Source organism: Nerophis ophidion, linkage group LG02 (genome assembly GCF_033978795.1).
Source record: "Nerophis ophidion isolate RoL-2023_Sa linkage group LG02, RoL_Noph_v1.0, whole genome shotgun sequence".
NCBI classification, from domain to species: Eukaryota; Metazoa; Chordata; class Actinopteri; order Syngnathiformes; family Syngnathidae; genus Nerophis; species Nerophis ophidion.
Window position 1 is genome coordinate 77,620,988 of NC_084612.1, and position 25,613 is coordinate 77,646,600.

Below are 25,613 nucleotides of genomic sequence, written 5' to 3' on the forward strand. Positions count from 1 at the left end.
TTTTTGAATCGAGAATAGCGTTGAATCGAAAAAAATCGATATATTATCGAATCGTGACCCCAAGAATCGATATTGAATCGAATAATGGGACACCCAAAGATTCGCAGCCCTAATATATATATATATATATATATATATATATATATATATATATATATATATATATATGGATACGAAGTCGCAATCAAAAGTTTACATACACTTGTAAAGAACATGTCATGGCTGTTTTGAGTCTCCAATCATTTCTACAACTCTTACTTTTTTGTGATGTAGTGATTGGAGCACATACTTGTTGCTCACAAAAAACATTCATGAAGTTTGTTTCTTTTATGAATTTATTATGGCTCTACTGAAAATGTAAGCACATGTGCTGTGTCAAAAGTATACATGCAGCAATGTTAATATTTGCTTACATGTTCCTTGCCAAGTTTCGCTGCAATAAGGCGCTTTTGGTAGCCATCCACAAGCTTCTGGTTGAATTTTGTATCACTCTTCTTGACACCATTGGGGCAGTTCAGCCAAATGTCTTGGTTTTCTGACATTGACTTGTTTCTTCAGCATTGTCCACATGTTGTCAATGGGGTTTGAGTCAGGACTTTGGGAAGGCCATTCTAAAACCTTCATTCTAGCCTGATTTAGCCATTCCTTTACCACTTTCGACGTGTGTTTGGGGTCATTGTGTCACAGTTTGTTGTTGACGAACCTCAAGATGCAGAGAAAGAAGCAGGCATTGAACAGGAAAACATGATTTCATTAAAATACTAGAACACGAACAAACAAAAGGGTATTAACAAAAAGCGCGCACGAGGCTGATAACAAACTAAAAGAGCTAGCATGGGAGCTAGAAAACAAAAGGAGCTTAGCATGGAAGCTAGCAAAAACAAAAGGGCCTAGCGTGAAAGCTAGCGGGTAGTGAGCAGGAAAACAGAAGCCGTTACATGTTATGGAAAGACAAACTGAAAGCAGGGAACAAAAGACAGTAAGCTACAAACTGCTACCGAAATATAGCTTACCGCTATGCTGCAATGACACGACACGCCACGACAGGAGCGACACGACAATGCATGACAATAATCCAGCAACTGAGTGGAGGACAAAAACAGGCTCAAATAGAAACGGGCTGATTGACACCAGGTGTGGCCAGGTGCCAATCAGCCGCATCTGAGGGGACACAGCACTCAGGGAGACAAACAGGAAACTGAACCAAAATAGGAGTGCTGACAGGAACTAAAGACAGGAAATACTGCACACGCACAGAGGAAAAACTAAAACACAAACAAACTGTCAGGGGCAAGCCTGACACATTGTCCTGTTGGAACACCCACCTGCGCCCATTGGAAAGCTAGCTGCCGCAGCTAGTGGGTCCTTGTCGATGGATTCTGTTTTGTTTAATGGACCATTTTACTGCCTATTACAGGCACAGATTGGAAACAATTAACATTTACAAATATCTAGTTTCACAACATATATATCTTATAGCAGCTTATAGTCAAAAAAACTTGTTTTTTTTCTTCTAAAATTTGGTATGTGCGGCTTAAATACCACTAGAGGAGACCAAACCCATCAAAGCACGCTGATTGGCTCAGCCTCAGGAAGCATTATTATATTGGATCAAAGAATGTAAAGATCACTACAGAAATTATTTCGTGTCTAGAGGGTTCTCATAATACTGAAAATTGCATTCAGAAGGTTGTAAAGAAGGATTTTATGCCTCAGCTCGACAAATATTTTATTTATGATGAATGATTCCTACTTTGCAGAAATGAATCCATCATGGTCATGTCTGGAAGCAATTAACAGTAAACGAGGGACGACTGCATCAGGATACTCTTTAACTTCTGCAAGTAGATCAACCTTACAGCTATAGAGATTTTATGACTATTTTATTTTTATTGTAATTGACAGCCGATGGAATATAATTGAACTTTATTGTCATTGAACAAAATTAGTTTTCAGATATACAAAGCAATCTGATGAGGGCTGTCTCGCAGTCACCAAGTACCGCCTCATAAACTACTTAACTCTCCAAGTACCAACAGAATGACCAACGTTAAAATACAGGAGCATAGTAGGTCTAAGTGTTCGTTAAAAACCAGGCAGAGGTTTTATTGAAAGTACATTAAATATTACACATAGTTTGAACCGTAACACTGTGTTTGAATTTCGGAAAATAAAACACTGTACTTTAATCAAGCGAATGTTTGGCGTACCGCTAAATGGAGCCTGCTTACCACAGTTTGAGAATCACTGTCCTATATCAAAGATAGTAATGCTCAGTCCAGACATTGCTATTAACGGCCTGGGAGATGTCCATTAATGCAGGACCAAAGCCTGGATAAACGAGGAGGGTCGATCCTCTGGTGTAAAAGAAATAAAATAAGCCAAATCCAAAATGTTGTGGTTGACTCAGAGTTTGTATGTGATTCAGAGCAGACACTGGTATTGTGTTGTTATTGTAGTAGCCCTTTGAGACATTATATAAATAAACATTGATTGATAGTACAGTAAATGGGCCCTAGTGTGTGAATGTTAGTGTGAATGTTGTCTGTCTATTTGTGTTGGCCCTGTGATGAGGTGGCGACTTGTCCAGGGTGTACCCTGCCTTCCGCCCGATTGTAGCTGAGATAGGCGCCAGCGCCCCCCGCGACCCCGAAAGGGAATAAGCGGTATAAAATGGATGGATGGATGATAGTACAGTCAGCATCAGCACCAAGGAGGTGAGCTTGGCCCGCAGCGACCTCTAGAGGCAGTGACGTGCAGTGAACTAAACACCAATTTGGAGTTTTTTTTCTTCTTTTTTTTAACTTAAATTCATATGTGCAGCTCTAATCATTGTTGATTTAGGTTGCAGGAAAAAGAAGGGAGTTATTTGCTTTCATTAAAATGTTATCATAATGATATGATATGACGAATGGGTCCAAAAAATATTTGATAAAGTTGTTATTAAATACTTTTTGCTCCCATTTGCTTTTAACAAAATACTGTGAGATACAGTCTGGTGTGCCGTGGTATATTATGTAATTTCACTTAATTGGGTTGAAAATGTAATTTGCAAACCAATAATAATAATCTGCAAATGTGCCTTTGGTGAGTGGTCTAGAGCTTGGCAGAGTAGGTGGCAGCAAGTAGCTAATTGCTTTGTAGATATCGGGAACATGGTTTGTTGTCGTGGTCACAATATGCAGACAACAGTCCAAAGGTTTTAAATGCTTAAACCAAAAAAAAAAACTAAAGGTGAGTGCCCCTAAGAAATGGCGTTGAAGCTTAGGGAAGCCTATGCAAAACTACAACTAAAACTGAACTGTCCATCCATCCATTTTCTACCGCTTATTCCCTTTTGGGGTCGCGGGGGGCGCTGGCGCCTATCTCAGCTACAATCGAGCGGAAGGCGGGGTACACCCTGGACAAGTCGCCACCTCATCACAGGGCCACCACAGATAGACAGACAACATTCACACTCACATTCACACACTAGGGCCAATTTAGTGTTGCCAATCAACCTATCCCCAGGTGCATGTCTTTGGAAAAAAACTGAACTGGATGCAAAGTAAACAAAATCAGAATGCTGGAGGACAGCAAAGACTTACTGTGGCGCAAAGACGGCGTCCACAAAGTACATCCGAACATGACATGACAATCAACAATGTCCCTGCAAAGAAGGATAGCAACATCTCAAATATTCTTGATTGCAAAAAATGAAGCCGGTGTGGGGGAATAGCGCTCAAAGGAAGATAGCCCTTTGAGACACTAGTGATTTAGGGCTATATAAGTAAACATTGATTGATTGATTGATTGATATATATATATATATATATATATATATATATATATATATATATATATATGTATATATATATATATATACATATATATATATATATATATACATATATATATATATATATATATATATATATATATATATATATATATATATATATATATATATATATATATATATATATATATATATATATATATATATATATATATATATAAAACACCCAATCTGGATACGTTTCTGGACGAGCCTATTATTGTGACGGACCAACGATCACGTGGTTCCTGTCATGTAATGACGTGTCCACCGGAAGTCTGTCCAGGGTTTGACTACGTGGAAGATCTTTTATTTCCCCGCTAAGAGAGCCTGTGTGCTCGTCACTTTGACGAAATGATCAAGAAATTTGACAAGAAGGACGAGGAGTCCGGTAAGTAAGACTTTAAAATGTTCTTACATGGCGACTGCGTTGGCAGCAAAACCTAACAAGATGGAGTCTTGACTAGCATGCTAGCAACCTGTTAGCCTGCTAGGCTACTTTACATTTAATGTCGGAACATGACGTCACTCCTACTCTTAAATGGCACTATCTCATATATATCCATCCATCCATTTTTTACCGCTTATCCCCTTTGGGGGCGCTGGTGCCTATCTCAGCTACAATCGTGCGGAAGGCGGCGTACACCCTGGACGAGTCGCTATATATATGTGTATATATACATATATATATATATATATATATATATATATATATATATATATACTTATATATGTATATGTATATTGTAACTACCTGCTGATGTTGATGTGTTCTTGAGTGAGTGATATTCAGAATTCCTATTGTTGTGAACATAGCACACCTGTAAGGTGATTGGCGAAGGAGGAGGAAGGTTGTTATTGTTGCGGAAATGAGAAATGAGGATAGACGTGCATGTGGAAGGAACAAGATAAGTTGAGCTGTGTTAGATAGGATGCTCAATAAAAGTTTAAAGGCCTACTGAAATGAGATTTTCTTATTTATACAGGGATAGCAGGTCCATTTTATGTGTCATACTTGATCATTTTGCGATATTGCCATATTTCTGCTTAAAGGATTTAGTAGAGAACATCGACGATAAAGTTCGCACCTTTTGTCGCTAATAAAAAAGCCTTGCCTTTACCGGAAGTTGTAGACGATGACGTCACCAGTGTGAGGGCTCCTCACGTCCTCACATTGTTTATAATGGGAGCCTCCAACAAAACGAGCTATTCAGACAGAAAACGACAATTTCCCCATTAATTTGAGCGAGGATGAAAGATTCGTGGCTTAGGATATTGATAACGAAGGACTAGAAAAAAAAAAAATAAAGTAAAAAAAAAAAGGCGATTGCATTGTGAGCAATTCAGATGTTATTAGACACATTTACTAGGATATTTCTGGGAAATCCCTTATCTTTCTATTGTGTTGCTAGTGTTTTAGTGAGATTAAATAGTACCTGATAGTCAGAGGGGTGTGTCCATCAGTGTCTTGAGACAGTCTCTGAGGGAATTAGTCACGGCAGGAGCAGTACGACAGAAGTGCCACCGATCTCCGCTAAGAGGCTACTTTTTACCACAATTTTCTCACCGAAAATTGCCGCTTGACAACTGGTCGGGAACCATGTTCGCTTGACCGCTCTGTTCCGTAGTAAATCTTCACCTCCGGGAATGTTAAACAAGGAATCACCGTGTCTTTGTGTGGCTAAGGGCTAAAGCTTCCCAACTCCATCTTTCTACTTTGACTTCTCCATTATTAATTGATCAAATTGCAAAAGATTCAGTAACACAGATGTCCGGAATACAGTTTAATTGCGCGATGAAAAGAGACGACATTTAGCCGCAAATTGTGCTGCGCTAATATTTCCTGACAGCCTGTGACATTACGCGCACGCGTCAGATTCTGCGATGTTTTCAACGAGAAACTCCGCGGGAAATTAAAAATTGCAATTTTGTAAACTAAAAAAGCCGTATTGGTATGTGTTGCAATATTAATATTTCATCATTGATATATAAACTATCAGACTGCGTGGTCGGTAGTAGTGGCTTTCAGTAGGCCTTTAAAAAAGAGCGTCAGACTTGCGTGCACTTCTTCTGGACGCTACAATTGGTGTCAGAAGTGGGATTGGGATTGCCATTTTCCCCTCGTGTTAATGGCTTACAGGTCAGTAGTTGAAGACCCCACTTCTTGCTCCCTGGCCCTTTTAATGATGGGCCGAGAGATCCGTACGCCTGCCGAAATGATGATGGGTAGACCTCCAGCTGCGCCGGTTGGTCCACCAGGAGAGTAGTACACTAACAGACTACAAGACCGACTGGATTCAGCTCACAAATTTGCCAGGAACCAGCTGCGGAATGCTGGCCGTAGACAAAAGAGGAATTACGACGTGCACGAAAAAAGGGCGACATTTTACCGCTGAAGTGTTGGCGTGGGTGTACAACCCCCAACGGAAAAAGGGAAGATGCCCGAAGCTGGACAGCGACTAAATGGGACCTTGTAGAGTGTTGGAAAGACTCGGGGAAGTTGTATACCGAGTCCAACTCCCAACCCGTGGCAGAAAAGTTGTCCTGCACCGCGACCAGCTTGTACAATACCGGGGCACGGGCACTCCTGCAGGACTCGGAGTGGAGTTACTGGGGAGAATGGGTCTTAGCCCAGAGACTAGAGAGTCTTGTTCTTTCGTTATGGGGACCTCGTCTTGGCCTTCACAGGATGTAACACTTCCTGTGACTTCCTCCCCAGAAAGGGGGGAACACAAGACTCTGGAGGCTGAGGCGGTGACCAGCCCACTTGAGAGATTTTGTTGTCCACCTCGGGGACGAGGGTCTTTTAAAGGGGGGATAGGGTAACAACCTGCTGATGTTGATGTTGTGTTCTTGAGTGGCTGATATTCAGAATTCCCATTGTTGTGAACATAGCACACCTGTAAGGTGATTGGCGAAGAAGGAGGAAGCGTTGTTGTTGCGGAAATGAGAAAGGAGGATAGACGTGCATGTGGAAGGAACAAGATAAGTTGAGCTGTGTTAGATAGGTTGCTCAATAAAAGTTTAAAAAGAGTGTCAGACTTGCGTGCACTTCTTCTGGACGCTACTATATATACATACATACATACATATATATATATATATACATATATATATATATATGTATGTATGTATGTATGTATGTATGTATGTATGTATGTATGTATGTATGTATGTATGTATGTATGTATGTATGTATGTATGTATGTATGTATGTATGTATGTATGTATGTATGTATGTATGTATGTATGTATGTAGGTGTGGGGAAAAAAATCACAAGACTACTTCATCTCTACAGATCTGTTTCATGAGGGGTTCCCTCAATCATCAGGAGATTTTAATGGAAGCATTCACATACAATGGTTTATATAGAGCACAGAGTGGGTGGGTACAGGCAGGCGTAGGGTGTGGTGATTGGCTCATGTGTTACCTAGGAGGTGTTTCCTTCTGTGGCGGCATGTTGAAATGATTTCACTGCGCTTGTTGAGGGATGATAAATCTGGATGATATATAATAAACAGTTTCTCTTTTAAGCATAGGTTGCATCTTTTATTACCACTGTTGTAAGGTGTGCTGGATGCAAGAATTTGCCATGTTATTGAATATTCAACATTATTGTCTTTGAGGTTCCAAATGTGTTTGCTGAGTTCTGTAGAATTTTGCAAAGTCTGGTTTCTAAAGGAGGCGTTGTGATTATTCCATCTTGTTTTGAACGCTCCTTCGGTTAATCCTACGTACGTGTCGGATGTGTTAATGTCCTTGCGTATTACCTTTGCTTGGTAAACGACTGATGTCTGTAAGCACCTTCCGTTGAGAGGGCAATCAGGTTTCTTGCGACAGTTACATTCATTATTGGTTTCAGAGTCGTTTAGTCTGGGGGTAGGCAGTCCTTTTGCAATTGCTTTGTTGTGGTTTGAAATGATTTGTTGCATGTTATTCATACAGCTGTAGCTCAATTTAATGTTGTTCTTGTTGAATATTTTTCTTAGGGTGTTGCCTTTGGGGAAGTGTTTGTCGATCAGAGTGAGGAACTTGCGGCCGATGTTGGTTGAGACGTCTTTGCTGAATGGCGGATTGTACCAGATGATGTTGTTTCGTTTTCTGCTCTTTTTTGGTTGGTTTCCTGGAGTGGCTTCATAGGTGAGGGTGAAGTTGTATCCGCTTTCATCAAGTGCTTTCTGGTACGGGGGGGTTGCTTGGTCGAATTCAGCTTTGCTGGATGACAGCATCGATAGTCTTTTATTAATTCCGGTAGGTATTCTTTTGGTGGTGGTGGGTGGGTGGGTGGTTGCTGTCATGGTGCACGTATTGGAGTGTTGTGTTGGGTTTCGTGAATGGTTGGTAGCTGTTATTTCTCAGGTTGAAAAAAAAAAAAAAAAAAAAAAAATATATATATATATATATATATATATATATATATATATATATATATATATATATATATAAGGAACTCTCCTGACGGAATAAATAAAGTACTGTCTAATCTATCTAATATATATATATATATATATATATACACACAATGTAAATGTACATGGTGTTAACACACTTAGTGGGTAACATTCATTGTAATTAAACGTTTTAAAGGCCGCTGTACGGATTAGCTGCTATGCTAGCTAGTATGAACATGGAATGATGTTTTATGTACAATGTTATACTTTTACAAGTCCAATGAGTAAATGTGCATTTACCACCATTGCAGGAAGTGGCTCTAACCCTTTCCAGCATTTGGAGAAGAGTGCCGTTTTGCAGGAGGTACTGCACTGTAACTCCTGAATGTTTTTTCCGAGTAAAACATGATGAACAAACCCACTTAAAATGTGTCTTGTTCGTGTCCCCAGGCACGCATCTTCAATGAGACCCCCATCAATCCACGGCGATGTCTCCACATTCTCACCAAGATCATTTACCTGCTCAACCAGGTTTGACATTGGTGTCAAGGGCTGCAGGATTTTAAGGAAAACCAAACTGAAAATTGCGATTCCATTTGCGATTTTTACATATTAAACATCCATTTTCTACCAATTGTCCCTTTTGGGGTCGCAGGGGGTGCTGGAGCCTAAAACATAACACTGCGAAAATAACAAGTGAATAAAGCTTCTATTTATAAAGCGCTTTTCATACATTTAAGAAATGCAACGCTCAGGTGCTGACTGATGCTCAGATTGGGAACACTTTCTCCCAGTTTGAAGCGAGAGACGAACAAAGGCGAGAGGTTCAACAATTCTGATTGGCGAACGTGTCTGTCACTCAAATGCCAGGGACGGAGGAAAAAAAACTCAGCCTCTGCAGTTATCGCACTAATTACAACCTCAATGTTGATTATTCCTGCAGCCCTAGTGGTGTAATCCATTTATGTACACGTGATTTTAATGTATGTTTGTAACCCTCTCACTATTGACCTATTATATCTTTGTAGGGTGAACATTTTGGGACCACAGAAGCCACAGAGGCATTCTTTGCCATGACCAGGCTCTTTCAGTCCAATGATGTAAGATACATTTGTGTTTTTTGTTTTAGATGCCTCTTACATTAAGATAAATACATATTATACTCCGACCAGCAAACTCTAAGGAGGATGTGCTACCTGACCATCAAGGAGATGGCCAACATCTCTGAGGATGTCATCATTGTCACCAGCAGGTATTAAACATTTCTACACTGAAGTGCACTTTTTTTGGACTTTTGTTTATCGTTCACTATCCTTAAGAGACACAAAAACACATGTTTCGGGGGGGGGTTGCATTCTTAATATGGCTCAATCTGGGTGGCTCGCAAAGCTGCCAATTGTAGCAATCCATTCTGCCTGTAAATTACTGTAAATATGCATCCAAAAAACGCCAACAATACTTAATTTATGTTCCGTAGCCTGAATAGTAACTAATTTGTAGCAACATTGTTATTGTAAGAGTAAAAACAGAAAAACACTTTTTTTTTTTTTAGCATAGTAGCACGTCGCCTTGCTCACGGAGACACTCACACTGCTACGGCATCAGCAAGAGGAAAGATAGCATTTGTGTCAGCAGCTGAATTTTTGAATGTGTAATGCACAATGCCATAGGGCACCACTCTGTAATGACGTTTTTTACAATTGATTTTGGGTTGGTGAAAAAAAGCTTTCACCGCTGCAAGGTTTGTTAACGCCAACAGTTTGTCTTTCGTTGTGATGCAATTTTTTTAAGCAGTGTCCTCCTACCCAGAAACCAGAAACATTTCTATACTTCCATTGATAACATTTTGTGACACTCAGTGCAGCAGATGCACTGCACTCCATTTCCGTCGGCATAGCTTGGCTCCAAGCATGCCAGTCTTCTGTCAAAATGCACTACCGAACGCTAAAGTTTTCCTCGAACAAAGTAACAATCAAAATTAACTTTGAAACTTGTGCTATAAGTAAGGAATTATTTGAAATGATATTTCTATCATTGTGTTTTCTGACCAGTGTTCATGTAGACACACACAGCATGAGGAAGTTCACATTGATTCAAACAATGGTAGCCTACCTTTTTGTTTTCATCACTGTTGTTTAAGAAAGAATAACAACTGGTAGCTTTTTTTGGCGAAGCAGCTCAATGCGACAGAACTAACTGCGACAGTCCTGTCTCGCCCCCGTCTCCTGCAACATTTCATCCCTATCTTTGTTCTCGCTCAGCTTCTACAACCAGTAGTTCACAATCTGTATACTCAGGTTGAAACAGATATGGTTGTTGATCCTCATTTGTCTAAAAATAGCCATCTTCGTCATCTATTATAATGTCTGTTATGATTAGGAAACACATCTGTTGGCGGAAGTAGGAAGTGCCTTTGCTCTGGGCACTGAAATCACTGTGCCCAGGAAAGAAGTCCCGGTAATGCTTAAAATGACCAAAATATGGCAAATACTGTAAATATTAAATGTTGTTATCAATGTGTCTGTTACTATATTTTATATCTGTATATGTACTTAGACTTAGACAAACTTTAATGATCCACAAGGGAAATTGTTCAACACAGTAGCTCAGTCACAATGATGGAAAGTGTAAGGATGGAAAGGATAATGCAGGTATGAATAGATTAAATATAGCAATATACATATATGCGAATATATACTTAATATGTGTACAGTATATACAGATATATTATGTGTAAAACATATATACCAATTACCATGAACAATATTACAGTATATGTGGCAGCCGCAGCATAAAATAGAGAGTAAATCCAGCAGAAAATAGACATTAAAAACAAAGAGAAGTAGCTGACAGAGAAGATGTCAGGTAATAGGCAGATATCATCTATTGCTGTATGGGGAGTGATTACACAGCTGGATGGAATACGGAATGAAGGAGTTCTTGCAGCATGTATATAAAACGTTTCCAAGGCAACATAGGGAACTCCCATCTGGCAAGCATTTTTTTAATCTTTAGAATCTCCCCAAAAAAGAGATGGGTGTTCTTTTTTCTTTGTTGAGTCGGAGTTTGTTTATTTGGAACATTCATGCATACAACATGATACATCACAATTTCCAGTTTCTCTACACATGTTCGAAAATGAGTGGGAAAAGCAGAGCTTATTTAATACTACCTCTCCTTTACATAGCAGTTGCTAAAACTTTTGTTCACTTCCTGTTCTCAATTTATTCACAATATACTGCATAAGTAATAACATTAAACATAAATGAATGAATAAATAATAATTAGTGAATTAAGTTATATTTCATATGCTGAGATAAATTAGATTATCTAGAAAATGGATAAAATTAATTCAGAATGTTTATCATGGTTCCTCTTCTTTGTACTTTTTAAACACTAAATTTGTAGAGTTTCTTGAAGTGGATCATATTAGTACATTGATTAATTGCTTTGCTTAATCCATTTCATAATTGAATTCCCCATACCGATATACTGAAGGTCTTAAGTGTTGTAGGTGCATAGAAATGTTTTAAATTAACATTTTCTCTAAGATTATATCTCTCCTAATGTATAGTTCTCCTATTTTCCATCCTATTTTCTATTTCTTCTTGTCACCCATAATGATTGTGAATTCCACAAAAAATGCAGTTCCCCTTCATGCTCCTAATCAAGTGCGAGCTTTTAAGTCTTATTTATGATTTTGTTTAGTTTGACCAAGGACATGACAGGCAAGGAGGACGTGTACAGAGGACCTGCCATCAGAGCCCTCTGCAGGATCACTGATGTACGTGCATCCCCCTCTACCGTACTCTTCTTCCTCCCTGTGTGTCTTCACTCTACCATTCTCTAAACAATCTGACACCATTTTACAGACCACCATGCTTCAGGCCATAGAGAGATACATGAAACAAGCCATAGTTGACAAGGTACCCAGTGTGTCCAGTTCAGCCCTGGTGTCCTCACTGGTGAGACGCAATCAACATGAATATATGCATGTGTAATGCGATATTAATTAAGATAGATATTTTTTTAGCACATGGTGAAGATGAGCTACGACGTGGTGAAGCGTTGGGTCAATGAAGCTCAAGAAGCAGCCTCTAGTGATAACATCATGGTGCAGGTGGGGACATGTTGGCTTACTTCTACGAATAGTTGCATGATTTACAATAGCAGCTGTCAACACTGGTCAAGAAATGGCAAAACAAAATCTGTGTTTATTCTGCAGTACCATGCTCTCGGCCTGCTCTATCACCTGAGGAAGAACGATCGTCTCGCCGTCACTAAGATGCTCAATAAGTTCACCAAGTCGGGCCTCAAGTCGCCGTTTGCCTACTGCATGCTCATCAGGATCGCCAGTAAACTTTTAGATGAGACGGAAGGAGGGTAAGCATACCTGAAACGACCTGTCTCCTTGTCTTGCTTTCATTCACGTACCGTTTGGTCTGCAGCCACGACAGCCCCTTGTTTGACTTCATCGAGAGCTGCCTGAGGAACAAGAACGAGATGGTGGTGTACGAGGCTGCTTCCGCCATTGTGCACATGCCAAACTGCACCGCCAGGGAGTTGGCCCCCGCCGTTTCAGGTTTGTTTGAACACGCTACAAAACATGAGCAAGTTATACTGGCCATATCTTACTCATGATGCATTCTGTTTTCTTAAAGTGCTGCAGCTCTTCTGCAGTTCCCCCAAAGCTGCACTGAGATACGCTGCGGTCAGAACCCTTAACAAGGTACACTTTTCTTGTGTATATAGCAGTGGTGGGCTAGCAAGGCCTTCTCTGCTGGCCTAACGTAACCAGAAATCACGATTCATCATAATTAAAGATAAAAGTCATTTTTAATTTGCTTTCCCTAAATGGCTAAAAGTATTCATATTATTTTTGTGTCGTATTATGCTCCTTCCGGTGCTGTTGTTTTTAGGTTAGAGTTTTTATCCAATCAGAATTTAGCTAGCTTATGTTGCCATGCTGTACCAAATCTGCCCGGGGCTTTCAGAATCAACAATACGGCCGTCTGTGCACTGCAAATAAACGAGTACATACAGTTTGTAGATAATTGCCATAGCCAATCAGATCACGAGTTGTTGTCAGTAAGGCCTTCTAGTTGTTGAACGTGACATTCAACCAACTATTGGGGGCACGCCTCTGTTTTCCGTCATACCACGTTGGGTAAAGCGTCGAAGGCGTGGGATGTGGGGTTGGGGAACGTGTGTGTGTGTCGTGTATTTTTCATGGATGCATACGCGTGGGTGTGTGTGTGTGTATATAAGCCTGCAGCGTGTGTCTGTTCTGCGACCTTGGTGCTGTCGCAAACGAGATAACAGCCAGTCAGTCCAGCCAAAGTCAACAAACAGGGGTGTGTCCACGAGAGACTGGGAAGGAAGAGAAGGATAGTTACCACACGTTTTCTGAGTTGTCTGCATACATGTTACAGAATTTTACATGACATTTTCAATTATGATTATGTTAGTCAATTATCTTCTATGCGATGAGGTGGCGACTTGTCCAGGATGTACCCCGCATTCCGCCCGAATGCAGCACTCCCCACGGCCCAAAAAGGGACAAGCGGTAGAAAATGGATGGTTGGAATTATCTACTCAAAGTCCTGTGGTACATTACATTGTCAGTAAGACAGCAATAATAGTTTGGTAGATGAGAACAAATCTGAAGGTAAAATATAGTATAGAAATGCACCCAATTGCAGGAAATGTAGTCTTGATTTTCAAAATGGTCAAAACGGTGCTCCTATCCCTGTATTTAGTGCCTTGTAAAGTTATCCAATATATGCTAAGTTACCTAAACACAGCATCACATCTTAGCTTTGTGTCATAGGTGACAAAGTAGTGTAATATATGATAATACATCAATAATAATGTATTTATGTGTATAATATGCACAAAACTGCACTTTGTATACCTGCAGTACCAAAATGTTAAGGCCAACACATCACATGTTGACAGTAAATGTCAATAAGATTGAATAGTAGGACATACGTTTAGCATCATACTTTTGTTTTACATTTGCACTTGTGTCCACCAGGTCGCGATGAAGCATCCCTCCGCCGTGACAGCCTGCAACCTTGACCTGGAGAACTTGATTACGGACTCCAACAGAAGCATCGCCACGCTGGCCATCACCACGCTGCTGAAGACTGGCAGCGAGAGCAGCGTGGACAGACTAATGAAGCAGATCTCTTCCTTTGTGTCTGAGATCTCCGATGAGTTTAAGGTCTGACTCTCTGAATTCCATTGACTACCTGGAACTGTTTCATATTTTTGCTGTAGATCAACCTCCTCTTTGTTGTTGTAGGTGGTTGTGGTGCAAGCCATCAGTGCTCTATGTCAAAAGTACCCCAGAAAGCACGGTGTTATGATGAACTTCCTGTCCAACATGCTGCGAGACGATGTGAGCTGAGCAAACAAACTGACATTTGGACTCCAGGGGTTAAAGTGGAGAAGCACTCATCTGGTTTTGACCATCTTCACAGGGCGGCTTCGAGTACAAACGTGCCATCGTGGACTGTATCATCAGCATCATCGAGGAGAACCCAGAGAGCAAGGAGACCGGCCTGGCCCACCTGTGTGAGTTCATCGAGGACTGCGAGCACACGGTGCTGGCCACCAAGATCCTGCACCTGCTGGGCAAAGAGGGACCACGCACCCCCCAGCCCTCCAAGTACATCCGCTTCATTTTCAACAGAGTGGTGCTGGAGAGTGAGGCTGTTCGCGCAGGTGGAGATGTTTTGTCTTGTTGCTCTACTTCCATGTGTGTGATCCCACTTGTATTCAACAAAACATGGCCTTCCTCTTTGCCTCCTCAGCTGCGGTCAGCGCTTTGGCTAAATTTGGAGCACAGAATGACGATTTACTGCCAAGTGTCCTGGTTCTGATGCAGAGGTACTTTTTTTTGTTTGGGGTTGTTGCACAGTGTCCGAGGATGAATTGTGAATGTTGTGGTTTTGCAGATGCATGATGGACAGCGACGATGAGGTCCGTGACAGGGCAACCTTTTACATGAACGTGCTGCAGCAAAAGCAAAAGGCGCTTAACGCTGCCTACATCTTTAACGGTGAGACGCATCAATTAGCTGAAACATTAGCAGCTCCATGGTCCAGTCCTTCTCCTCCAGTCCTCATCTCCTCCTGTGATGCTGCGTTTAGGTTTGTCCGTGTCCGTCCCCGGCCTGGAGAAGTCGCTGCACCAGTACACCTTGGAGCCCTCAGAGAAGCCGTTTGACATGAAGTCTGTCCCTCTCGCCACCACTCCCATCACCGAGCAGAAAACCGGTAGGTCTACATCAGGGGTGCCCACACTTTTTCACCAGGCGAGCTACTTTTTAAATGACCATATATATATTTTTTTTCATTTATGAAAGAGATGTTTTTGTTAAAATGTTAAAGGTGTTTAATGATAATACAAGCATTTTTAACACATATAGATTCCTTTCTTTCATGCAGACAAGAATATAAGATGGTGTATTACCTGATGATGATGACTTGCATTGATTGGAATCAGACAGTAGTGATGATAAGCTCCACATTTTCAAATGGAGGAGGAAAAAAAGTCCTCCTTTCTGTCCAATACCACATGAAAGTGGTTGCTTTTTGCCATCTTATTTGTCCAGCTTCCATACTCCTTTTTATACACTTTACAGGAAATACATTGGGGTCAAACTCCGTAGCTTGTGTGCGCTAGATTTCGGAGAGTCTTACTTTGTTAGCGCAGGCAGGATGAAGCAGGGCTTTTATTATGAAGACAGGAACTCTGCAGTCGGTCTTTTCAGTTTTGACGGCAGGTACGGCACGAGAGTCTGTTGAAATAAAAGTGTTTCTCGCATTACTGTCGGTCGTTTTATCTTAATAATGATCTGGCAGCAGCCAGCGTCTCACAAGACCCTAGGGTGCCGTGAATATCAATCAAGTGACCAAAGTGACGTCTTGGTGAATATTGAGGATCAATCATTGTTAGGTCTGTTTTTTTTACTGCCTGGCTGGCAAAAGACTGACACAGCCTCCACCATCGACTTAATGGGCACCCCTGGTCTACAAAATGTGGTTGAGTGCTGGTTGGTCAGGAGATTGTTGACATCATGCGTTTTACAGAAATCACTCCTATTGCAAGCAGCAAGCTGCCGGAAAAGTTGGCCCCCTCACGCCAGGACATCTATCAAGGTGAGGCCTTTTTTTCCAAAAGGTTTTTTTACTCTTTCGCTTTGTTGTGCCAACGCCGCTTTTTGTCTCGTCACAGAACAACTGGCATCCATCACAGAGTTCCAGGGTCTAGGTCCGCTCTTCAAGTCATCCGAGCCAGTGCAGTTAACCGAGGCCGAGACGGAATATGTGGTGCGGTGCATCAAGCACACCTTCGCCAAGCACATGGTCTTCCAGTTTGACTGCACCAACACGCTCAATGATCAGCTGCTACAGAAGGTCAGAAGCCCGCTGACATCACTCGTGAACATGTCTTGGATGGAATTCTCACCTGTTCTTTGTGGTGACAGGTGATGGTGCAGATGGAGCCGTCAGAGTCCTATGAGGTGTTGCACTACATTCCCGCCGCCACGCTCCCTTACAGCCAACCTGGTTCGTGTTACACGCTGATGGGCTTGCCTGAAGACGACCTCACCGCCGGTAAGAAATTCTTGACAGTTAAATTTGGTAATGGTGAGGTCATCCCTCGTGTTTTCCTGGAGGGATCGAGTCAGCACCGCCACGAGTAATCGACATCGCAGGTGAAAACATGTTAAGTGTGGGAATATTTCCTCCTCCTTAAAAACATGACTACCTTGCTCATTTTGCAAAGCGGAACTTGTTTTTACGACATCTATGATACGGGAGCGTTTGTAGCGGGGGAATGTTGGACATCTGGAGGATGCGGTCTCAAACTCTGTAAGATTATTAGCTCATACCTTGCTAGCTAGCTGACAAGTGTTAGACGATGTTGTGTAAAAAATTATTTTAACTACAATTTTAGCCAGAGTCCGCCAGCTTAATTTTGTCTCGGTGGGCAGCTTTACACACGCAGGAAGCATAGACAGACAGCCTCCCTACTCACCAGTAAAAAGTGCAGAAAAGTAACAAAAGAGTAGGAAAAAATATATAATTACAAAGCCAAATGTCTTGTTTTGGTAATATTTCAGCTTCAAACCAGATGGGCAATATGAGCCCATCAACACGGACGAAAGAGTGAGAATGACGTGATCATGTGATGGAAGCAAAAAAGACAACCCAACTTCATTTTTCCAACTTGGGGGGGAAAAAAAATTCCCTTTAAATTGTTCAATATTTATTCAAGTATTTTTTTTTTTCATACAGGAATGAGTAATTTTTATTTTTTTACTAATTATTTTTGGATAACAACGTAATTTACCTTCCAATTACAGGACGATGATAAACAATACTTCAGTAATGAGAAACAAAAGTTTATATCCTTTTTAAATGCTTTCTATGGCAATATTTAATGTTTTTATGATTACATAAATTTGTAAAAATTGTACAGTTTTTTATCAATTGTTTCAGTTTAATAGCATAATGTTGACAAACATTCTGAGTCTACATGCATAAAGCCAGACTTCTTTTTTTTTTTAATTGCTGCATAATGTTTAAATGTGTGGCACCTAAGCCAAGAAGAATATGTTGATTGACAGTCTAAAAGTAACTTGTCTTTCTTCACTCGATATTTTGGCAGTTTTATGTATAAAAAGGAGACAAATCGCTAGGAGTTTTTCTCTTCAAATGGTGCAGCCCTAATACTCACACAGGATTGACAGGATTAATGTTGTGCTGTCCACAGTCTCGTGTACGTTCAGCTGCACATTGAAGTACCTCGTCCGAGACTGCGACCCAAACACAGGCGAGCCCGACGACGACGGCTATGACGACGAGTACGTGGTAAGTGTGGACGCGCACGCCATCTCGTGTCTTTATCTCGCGTCCTCTGATCCTGGTCCACATCCTCAGCTGGAAGACCTGGAAGTGACGGTGGCGGACCACATCCAGAGGGTTCTCAAGCCCAACTTTGGTGCAGCCTGGGAAGAAGTGGGAGACGACTTTGAGAAGGAGGAGACCTTTGCGCTGGCGTCCGTACGCACTTTAGACGGTACGGCACTGCATAATCCATTTGACTTGTTCAGTTCCCACTGATCAGCCTGACGTTGTCTTGCAGAGGCTGTCGGTAACATCGTCAGCTTCCTGGGAATGCAGCCGTGTGAACGCTCGGATAAAGTCCCGGAAAACAAGAACTCGCACGTCCTCTTCCTCGCTGGTCCGTTTTATTTTGTCGCCATCTTTCAAAATGTCACATTATTTCTAAAACTTATAGCTCCTCTCTTTTCTCAGGTGTTTTCCGAGGAGGTCATGACACTCTGGTGCGTGCTCGTCTTGCACTTGCCGACGGCGTCACAATGCAGGTGACGGTCCGCAGCGACGAGGAAACAGTTGTCGACGTTATCCTTGCATCGGTGGGCTGAATCTTTTTTTGTGTAACGTATGCTACTCAACCATGTACGCTTTAACAAATGCTCCAAAATGTGCAAAATAAATTCTTATTACAACAAATGTGTTGATCGTGGGCTCACGTGTGAACAAAATTAAAATGAGCATTGAGGATGGACGAGCTTCACAAAGTTGAATGGGCGTGTATCGGACACTTCAGTCCACCTGGACGGATTCCAGATTCTCCGCGCGGACTGGATATTGGCCTAGAGCTAGTGGGCAGCCTAGGACAGAGTCGGCTCTCTTGTTTGTTTTGTTATTGTTATGTTATTGTTTTGTATTTGTTTTGGCCTTTCTCGACCACCATAGCTATCTGCCATTTTTGTTACAATGACGCCACAGATTACTGTACAGACTTGATCAATGATTAACGACCTTATTGTTAAAAGTGTTACACTTCATATAAAGTCTGCCGTTCCTAAGTCCAATGTTTTCATTTTTCTAGTATCTTCCAGAGTTGATGGGCTCATATTGCCCATCTGGTTAGAAGCTGAAATATTACATCAACGACACATTTGGCTTTGTAATCATATTTTTTCCTCTTAATTTTGTTTTACTTAGCGAAACTTCTCACAAGCGAGTCGCGAAAAGGGAAGTGATGTCCGGGAATCATGTGCATGTGAAGCTGGCGGTCTTGCTCTCTGCCCACCGAGACAACGCTTGTGGATGACCAAAAAGAGGGCTCACTGCGTTCAGTTAATTCAATTGTTAAATAAAGAGCGGTGCACAGAGTGAGACCTCTTCTTTTCTCTGTTTGAAGCGAGAGACAAAGAAAAACACACACGTTATAGCAGTTTATCGATTTCATTTATCATTCAATTAATTGACCTTTTGACTATCGGCCCAGGCCTAATGTAAATGCAAAGTAACATAGTAGAATGGATCAGGATCAACCACAACATCTAACCACTGGATGTTGGCCTAGAGTTAGTGGGCAGCCTAGGACAGAGTCGGCTCTCTTGATTGTTTTGTTGGGTCTCCAAATATATTTTGTTTTTCTCCATTCCAATCTTTGCGGAAGACGAGCAAAATATCCCTGTTGTGCGTAGTAATACGCCCATAAAACATCTTTTAATTTTTCCAATGGATATTACTTGTATGCATTTTGATAAATTAATTTTCGAAAAAAAAAACCCTATCAGCCCTTTTGGAGCGGAAAGACATGAGAACTGGTTGTTGTAAAAAAAATTTAAAAAGCCGACACTCCCAGCAGAGATGAGATGTTTGCGAATGGATCAAGTATTTTCAACGGTTCCTTTTAAGGGAACAATGAGAACCAATTCCCAGTTGGGAGCCGTACACGTGCAAATTTAGCGTCCGCAATTGCCCGCTTTGCCACGTGTGTGTTGGCTGACTGGCAACTGGACGAGAGAAGTTGAAGTTAAAGGAAACTTAACAGCATTTGCATTCACTTTTTTTATATAAAATATTTCAACATATACAAATAGAAAAATATGTCTTATTTTTTTAAAACTGGTATTTTTAATTGTATTCATTTTGTACGTTTCATTTATTTTTATTTGGACTCCCTTTTCGGGTCCAGTATTCTAAAGTTCAATATTACACACACCAGGTTAGGTTATACAATTTTGTACTCACGTTTTTATTATGTCCTCATTTTTATTGTAGTATTATTCATACTTTTTTAATATGCACTAATACGCTGTATTCTTACTCATTATTTGTGTGTTTTTTTCTATTGTATTAAAATGCTACACATTTGTTTAGGTGAGGGGAAATTCAAACTAGTGATGTCACTGCCAAAGCTAGTTTACAATGAAAACTATACCAAAAAAATTCAGAATTCTCACCAATAGTAATATTTGTGAGAATCAAATTATTCTGATGTACATATTATCGTATGGCTGATACTATTGATTATTTCCTTGATTTAAAAAAAAAAAAACAAATAACTAACAACGAGCCAGTCTTTGGAACGGCTCTTTGAAAGACATTACATCCCTTCAAAGAGTCCTAAATCTCGTCTTTTATTTTTTTCATTATATACACCTTTTTTTTTATAAAGTTCAACATTTATAACAAAAATATGAACAAGGACAATTAAAATTAAAGCTGCAAGCAACAATGGACGGGACCTACTTTTGCTGGTGTTTCCTGCCTTTACCCATTCAACATATCTTTACCTGCACATTACCTACCTTCCCTGCATCCTGGGGTCACACTGGTGCTTCTTTCTTTCACCCAGTCAACACATCTTTACCCGCACAGTACCTACCTTCTCTGCATTGTGTGGTCACGCTGGTGCTTCCTGCTTTTAAGCGGCCATCTTCAGACGGCAGCAGCGCAGCAGCAAGGCTCGTAAAATCAAAACCGGAGCAGTTAGAAAAACTATTTTGTCACCATTTAATCAGAAGGGTTCAATCTCTCTCCTGTGCGAGTTTGAAGCCGACGCAACAAACGCGCTCAGAGGAGATAATGTTTGAAAAAAGGTGACATGTTTTTACAAAACTTTTGTTTTGAAGGGTTAATTGCCAACTTCCTGTTGATTTTTGAATGAATGAAATGTAGGTCTAAGTGAGACCTACATAGAGGTTTTTGTTTCATGTTTCCACGGCATTCTTACCGGAAGTTATAAGACGTTTTGTCTGTATTTTCTTCCTAGGAGCAGTTTTGTCTGTGTTTTTTCCTAAGGGGCGCCAGAGCGCAATTTTGAGTTTTGTTTTTTTTTTGTTTTTTTTATTAGATCACAATTTTGAAGCATTTTAAGGGGGTCAAATTACACCTCAAAGAGGCAAAAATGACATTTTTTTGGGAAACTTTGGTTTTGAAGGGGTTTTTGCCAACTTCCTGTTGATTTTTGCTGAAGGATGTCAATGTATGAAATGTAGGTCTAAGTCAGACCTACATAGAGGTTTTTGTTTCATGTCTCTACGACAGGGGTAAGGTACCTATGGCTCGCGAGCCAGATGTGGCTCTTTTGATGACTGCATCTGGCTCTCGGATAAATCTGAGTTGACACTGCTTAACACAATAAGTAATGAATAATTCCACCTGTAATCACAGTGTTAAAAATAACGTTAAATATACAAAAATGCTCATGCATTTGAATCCATCCATCCTTTTTCTACCGCACCTGTTCGAGAAGTTGCCTTAAGGGTAAGAAATAATTTATTTATTATTAGTTAGTGTAGGGCTAGCCCTCTTGGGGGTTCTTCAACAAAGCTCAGGTGGGCCATTTACACACCTGTCGCTGATTTCGAGGCCGGTCCTGGCAACACCCAGCTTCGCTGCAGACCCGCAGGCCACGCCCCCTCCTAAGTTAGCGTCAGAATAACAACGTTATTACAAACAATAAGAGACCTATTATACTCTAGAAATGTTGGTCTTACTTAAAAATGCACACTTTTAGTTGTGTTCAGTGTTAAAAATATATTATATGGCTCTTACGTAAATACATTTTAAAATATTTGGTTTCTTGGCTCTCTCGGCCAAAAAGGTTCGTGACCCCTGCTCTACGACATTCCTAACGGAAGTTACGAGCAGTTTTGTCTTGTGTTTTTTCCTAGGGGGCGTTAGAGCGCAATTTTCAGTTTTGGGTTTTTGTTTTTTGATTAGATTGCAATTTTCGCCAGTCCTGATGTGTGTGTCAAATATGGTGAGTTTTGAAGCATGTTAAGGGGGTCAAATTACGGCTCAAAGAGGCAAAAATTACATTTTTTTAGGAAACTTTTGTTTTGAAGGAGTTTTTGCCTACTTCCTGTTGATTTTTGCTGAAGGATATCAATGTATGAAATGTAGGTCTAAGTCAGACCTACATAGAGGTTTTTGTTTCATGTCTCTACTACATTCTTAACGGAAGTTACAAGCAGTTGTGTCTGTGTTTATTCCTAGGGGGCGCTAGAGCGCAATTTTGAGTTTTGGCTTTTTGTTTTTTGATTAGATTGCAATTTTTGCCAGTCCTGATGTGTGTGTCAAATATGGTGAGTTTTGAAGCATGTTAAGGGGGTCAAATTACAGCTCAAAGAGGCAAAAATTACATTTTTTAGGAAACTTTTGTTTTGAAGGGGTTTTTGCCAACTTCCTGTTGATTTTTGCTGAAGGATGTCAGTTTTATGAAATGTAGGTCTAAGTGCGACCTACATAGAGGTTTTTGTTTCATGTCTCTATGACATTCTTAACGGAAGTTACAAGCAGTTGTGTCTGTGTTTATTCCCTAGTGGGCGCTAGAGCGCAATTTTGAGTTTAGTTTTTTTGTTTTTTGATTAGATTGCAATTTTCGCCAGTCCTGATGTGTGTGTCAAATATGGCGAGTTTTGAAGCATGTTAAGGGGGTCAAATTACAGCTCAAAGAGGCAAAAATTACATTTTTTAGGAAACTTTTGCTTTGAAGGGGTTTTTGCCAACTTACTGTTGATTTTTGCTGAAGGATGTCATGTGTGAAATGTAGGTCTAAGTCAGACCTACAGAGAGGTTTTTCTTTCATGTCTCTACGACATTCCTACCAGAAGTTACAAGCAGTTGTGTCTGTTTTTATTCCCAGGGGGCGCTAGTGCGCAATTTTGAGTTTGTTTTTTTTAGATCGCAATTTTCACCAATCCTGATGTGTGTGTCTAATTTGTTGAGTTTTGAAGCATTTCAAGGGGGTCAAATTACAGCTCAAAGAGGCAAAAATTACATTTTTTAGGAAACTTGTTTTGAAGGGGTTTTTGCCAACTTCCTGTTGATTTTTGCTGAAGGATGTCAATGTATGAAATGTAGGTCTAAGTCAGACCTACATAGAGGTTTTTGTTTCATGTCTCTACGACATTCTTAACGGAAGTTACAAGCAGTTGTGTCTGTGTTTATTCCCTAGTGGGCGCTAGAGCGCAATTTTGAGTTTAGTTTTTTTGTTTTTTGATTAGATTGCAATTTTCGCCAGTCCTGATGTGTGTGTCAAATATGGCGAGTTTTGAAGCATGTTAAGGGGGTCAAATTACAGCTCAAAGAGGCAAAAATTACATTTTTTAGGAAACTTTTGCTTTGAAGGGGTTTTTGCCAACTTACTGTTGATTTTTGCTGAAGGATGTCATGTGTGAAATGTAGGTCTAAGTCAGACCTACAGAGAGGTTTTTCTTTCATGTCTCTACGACATTCCTACCAGAAGTTACAAGCAGTTGTGTCTGTTTTTATTCCCAGGGGGCGCTAGGGCGCAATTTTGAGTTTGTTTTTTTTAGATCGCAATTTTCACCAGTCCTGATGTGTGTGTCTAATTTGTTGAGTTTTGAAGCATTTCAAGGGGGTCAAATTACAGCTCAAAGAGGCAAAAATTACATTTTTTAGGAAACTTGTTTTGAAGGGGTTTTTGCCAACTTCCTGTTGATTTTTGCTGAAGGATGTCAATGTATGAAATGTAGGTCTAAGTGCGACCTACATAGAGGTTTTTGTTTCATGTCTCTACGACAATCCTAACGGAAGTTACAAGCAGTTGTGTCTTTGTTTTTTCCTGGGGGGCGTTAGAGCGCAATTTTGAGTTTTGGGTTTTTGTTTTTTGATTAGATGTGTGTGTCAAATATGGTGAGTTTTGAAGCCTGTTAGGGGGTCAAATTAAAGCTCAAAGAGGCGGCAGAATAATAAAGAATAATACAACTTTGGAAATACAATAGGGTCCTCGGTCCCAAAGGGACATTCGGTCTCTAACAAGTACAAAAAAAAAGGAGGTTATTAAACTTCCGTCTTGAAGTCCCAGCACAACTAGAGCCGCAGTGTTTGTGACGTCCCGCCCACTAAATCCTTGCGTGCCTGCTGATTGGCCAGCGTAGGCACTGACGGCAAATATGACGTCATGACGCCGCGGACTATGGCGGAATGTAGCCGAGTTGACAGCAGCAAGGCGAGTAGTGGTCATACAATGGATAAAAGCATCACTCTCCCTCCAGACGAAATATTCCGCAACCTGGAGAACGCCAAGCGGTTCGCCATCGACATAGGTACCGGACATGGGCGTCTTTACTCGCACTTTCCCGCCTTTCGCTGACAAGCAGCCGCTGTGTATTAGCGGCAGTGCTGTGTGACGTAAACTACAGCAGGAGTGAAAGTAAACAACCTGAACTCAATGCTGTGTTCTTTCTAAACATAAAGCGCACTACTCGAACAAAGCACAATGTTATGTGTTGGAGGGTCATTGTTTGTGTGGTTGACATAAATCACTGCTGTTGACTTCCACAGGAGGATCCCTCACAAAGCTCGCCTACTATTCCACTGTGCAGCACAAAGTGGCCAAAGTCCGATCTTTCGACCACTCTGCGAAGGTAATTCATGTTTATCGATCATTATTCTCTTTATCTACTTGCTTTTACTCTATAGGACTTATTGGAGTATATTTCAAAATAACTAAAAACTTGTTGAAAAATGAACAAGTGATTCAATTATAAATAAAGATTTCTACACCTAGAAGTAATCATCAACTTAAAGTGTCCTCTTTGGGGATTGTAAATGAGATCCATTAACGTAATTCTAAGCATTTCTTCACAAAAAAAAAAATAATCTTTAACATCAATATTGCATTGCATTGTTGCATTTATTTTCACAGTTTAGGAACTTACATTCATATTTTGTAAAAGTATTATTCAATAAATACTGCGATGAGGTGGCGAATTGTCCAGGGTGTACACCGCCTTCTGCCCGATTGTAGCTGAGATAGGCACCAGCGCCCCCCGCGAAACCAAAGGGAATACGCGGTAGAAAATGGATGGGATTGATTATTCAATAAATATAAAGGATTTTTAAATTAAATAAAATAAATAAAAAGGGACGGCGTGGCGCAGTGGAAGAGTGGCCATGCGCAACCCGAGGGTCCCTGGTTCAATTCCCACCTTGTACCAACCTCGTCACGTCCGTTGTGTCCTGAGCAAGACACTTCACCCTTGCTCCTGATGGGTGCTGGTTAGCGCCTTGCATGGCAGCTCCCTCCATCA

General features: G+C 40.7%; 2 protein-coding genes across 5 annotated transcripts in view; both read left to right on the forward strand.

Moving 5' to 3' along the window:
- Positions 1-4,042: 4,042 nt before the first annotated feature.
- On the forward strand, positions 4,043-18,762 carry copg2 (COPI coat complex subunit gamma 2). Its single transcript, XM_061892083.1, has 24 exons — positions 4,043-4,208; positions 8,521-8,573; positions 8,660-8,740; positions 9,238-9,309; positions 9,382-9,461; positions 11,918-11,993; positions 12,082-12,174; positions 12,243-12,329; positions 12,435-12,592; positions 12,658-12,791; positions 12,871-12,938; positions 14,247-14,435; positions 14,517-14,612; positions 14,695-14,938; positions 15,028-15,103; positions 15,172-15,275; positions 15,367-15,492; positions 16,309-16,377; positions 16,454-16,635; positions 16,707-16,836; positions 17,999-18,096; positions 18,166-18,304; positions 18,371-18,469; positions 18,544-18,762. Exons 1-24 carry the CDS (start codon positions 4,172-4,174, stop codon positions 18,672-18,674), a joined length of 2,622 nt encoding a protein of 873 aa, XP_061748067.1. The 5' UTR covers positions 4,043-4,171; the 3' UTR covers positions 18,675-18,762.
- A 5,716-nt stretch (positions 18,763-24,478) lies between these two features.
- Positions 24,479-25,613, forward strand: part of pank4 (pantothenate kinase 4 (inactive)) — a 35,544-nt gene continuing 34,409 nt past the window's right edge. For all 4 annotated transcript variants that reach the window (XR_009805025.1, XR_009805024.1, XM_061892095.1 and 1 more), the window contains exons 1-2: positions 24,479-24,626; positions 24,865-24,947. Coding sequence is in view for 2 of the 4 variants with exons in the window: in XM_061892095.1 (XP_061748079.1) it covers positions 24,482-24,626; positions 24,865-24,947 (228 nt within the window). In the remaining 2 variants the exon portion in view is untranslated. The remainder of the gene's footprint in view (positions 24,627-24,864; positions 24,948-25,613) is intronic.

Bases quoted from the DNA above. Each gene is read 5' to 3' on its own strand.
- copg2 (XM_061892083.1), top strand. From the start codon at position 4,172: ATGATCAAGAAATTTGACAAGAAGGACGAGGAGTCCG. The intron at 12,330-12,434 runs GTGGGGACATGT...TTTATTCTGCAG, and splicing joins GTGATAACATCATGGTGCAG to TACCATGCTCTCGGCCTGCT. The intron at 14,939-15,027 runs GTGGAGATGTTT...TTGCCTCCTCAG, and splicing joins GAGTGAGGCTGTTCGCGCAG to CTGCGGTCAGCGCTTTGGCT.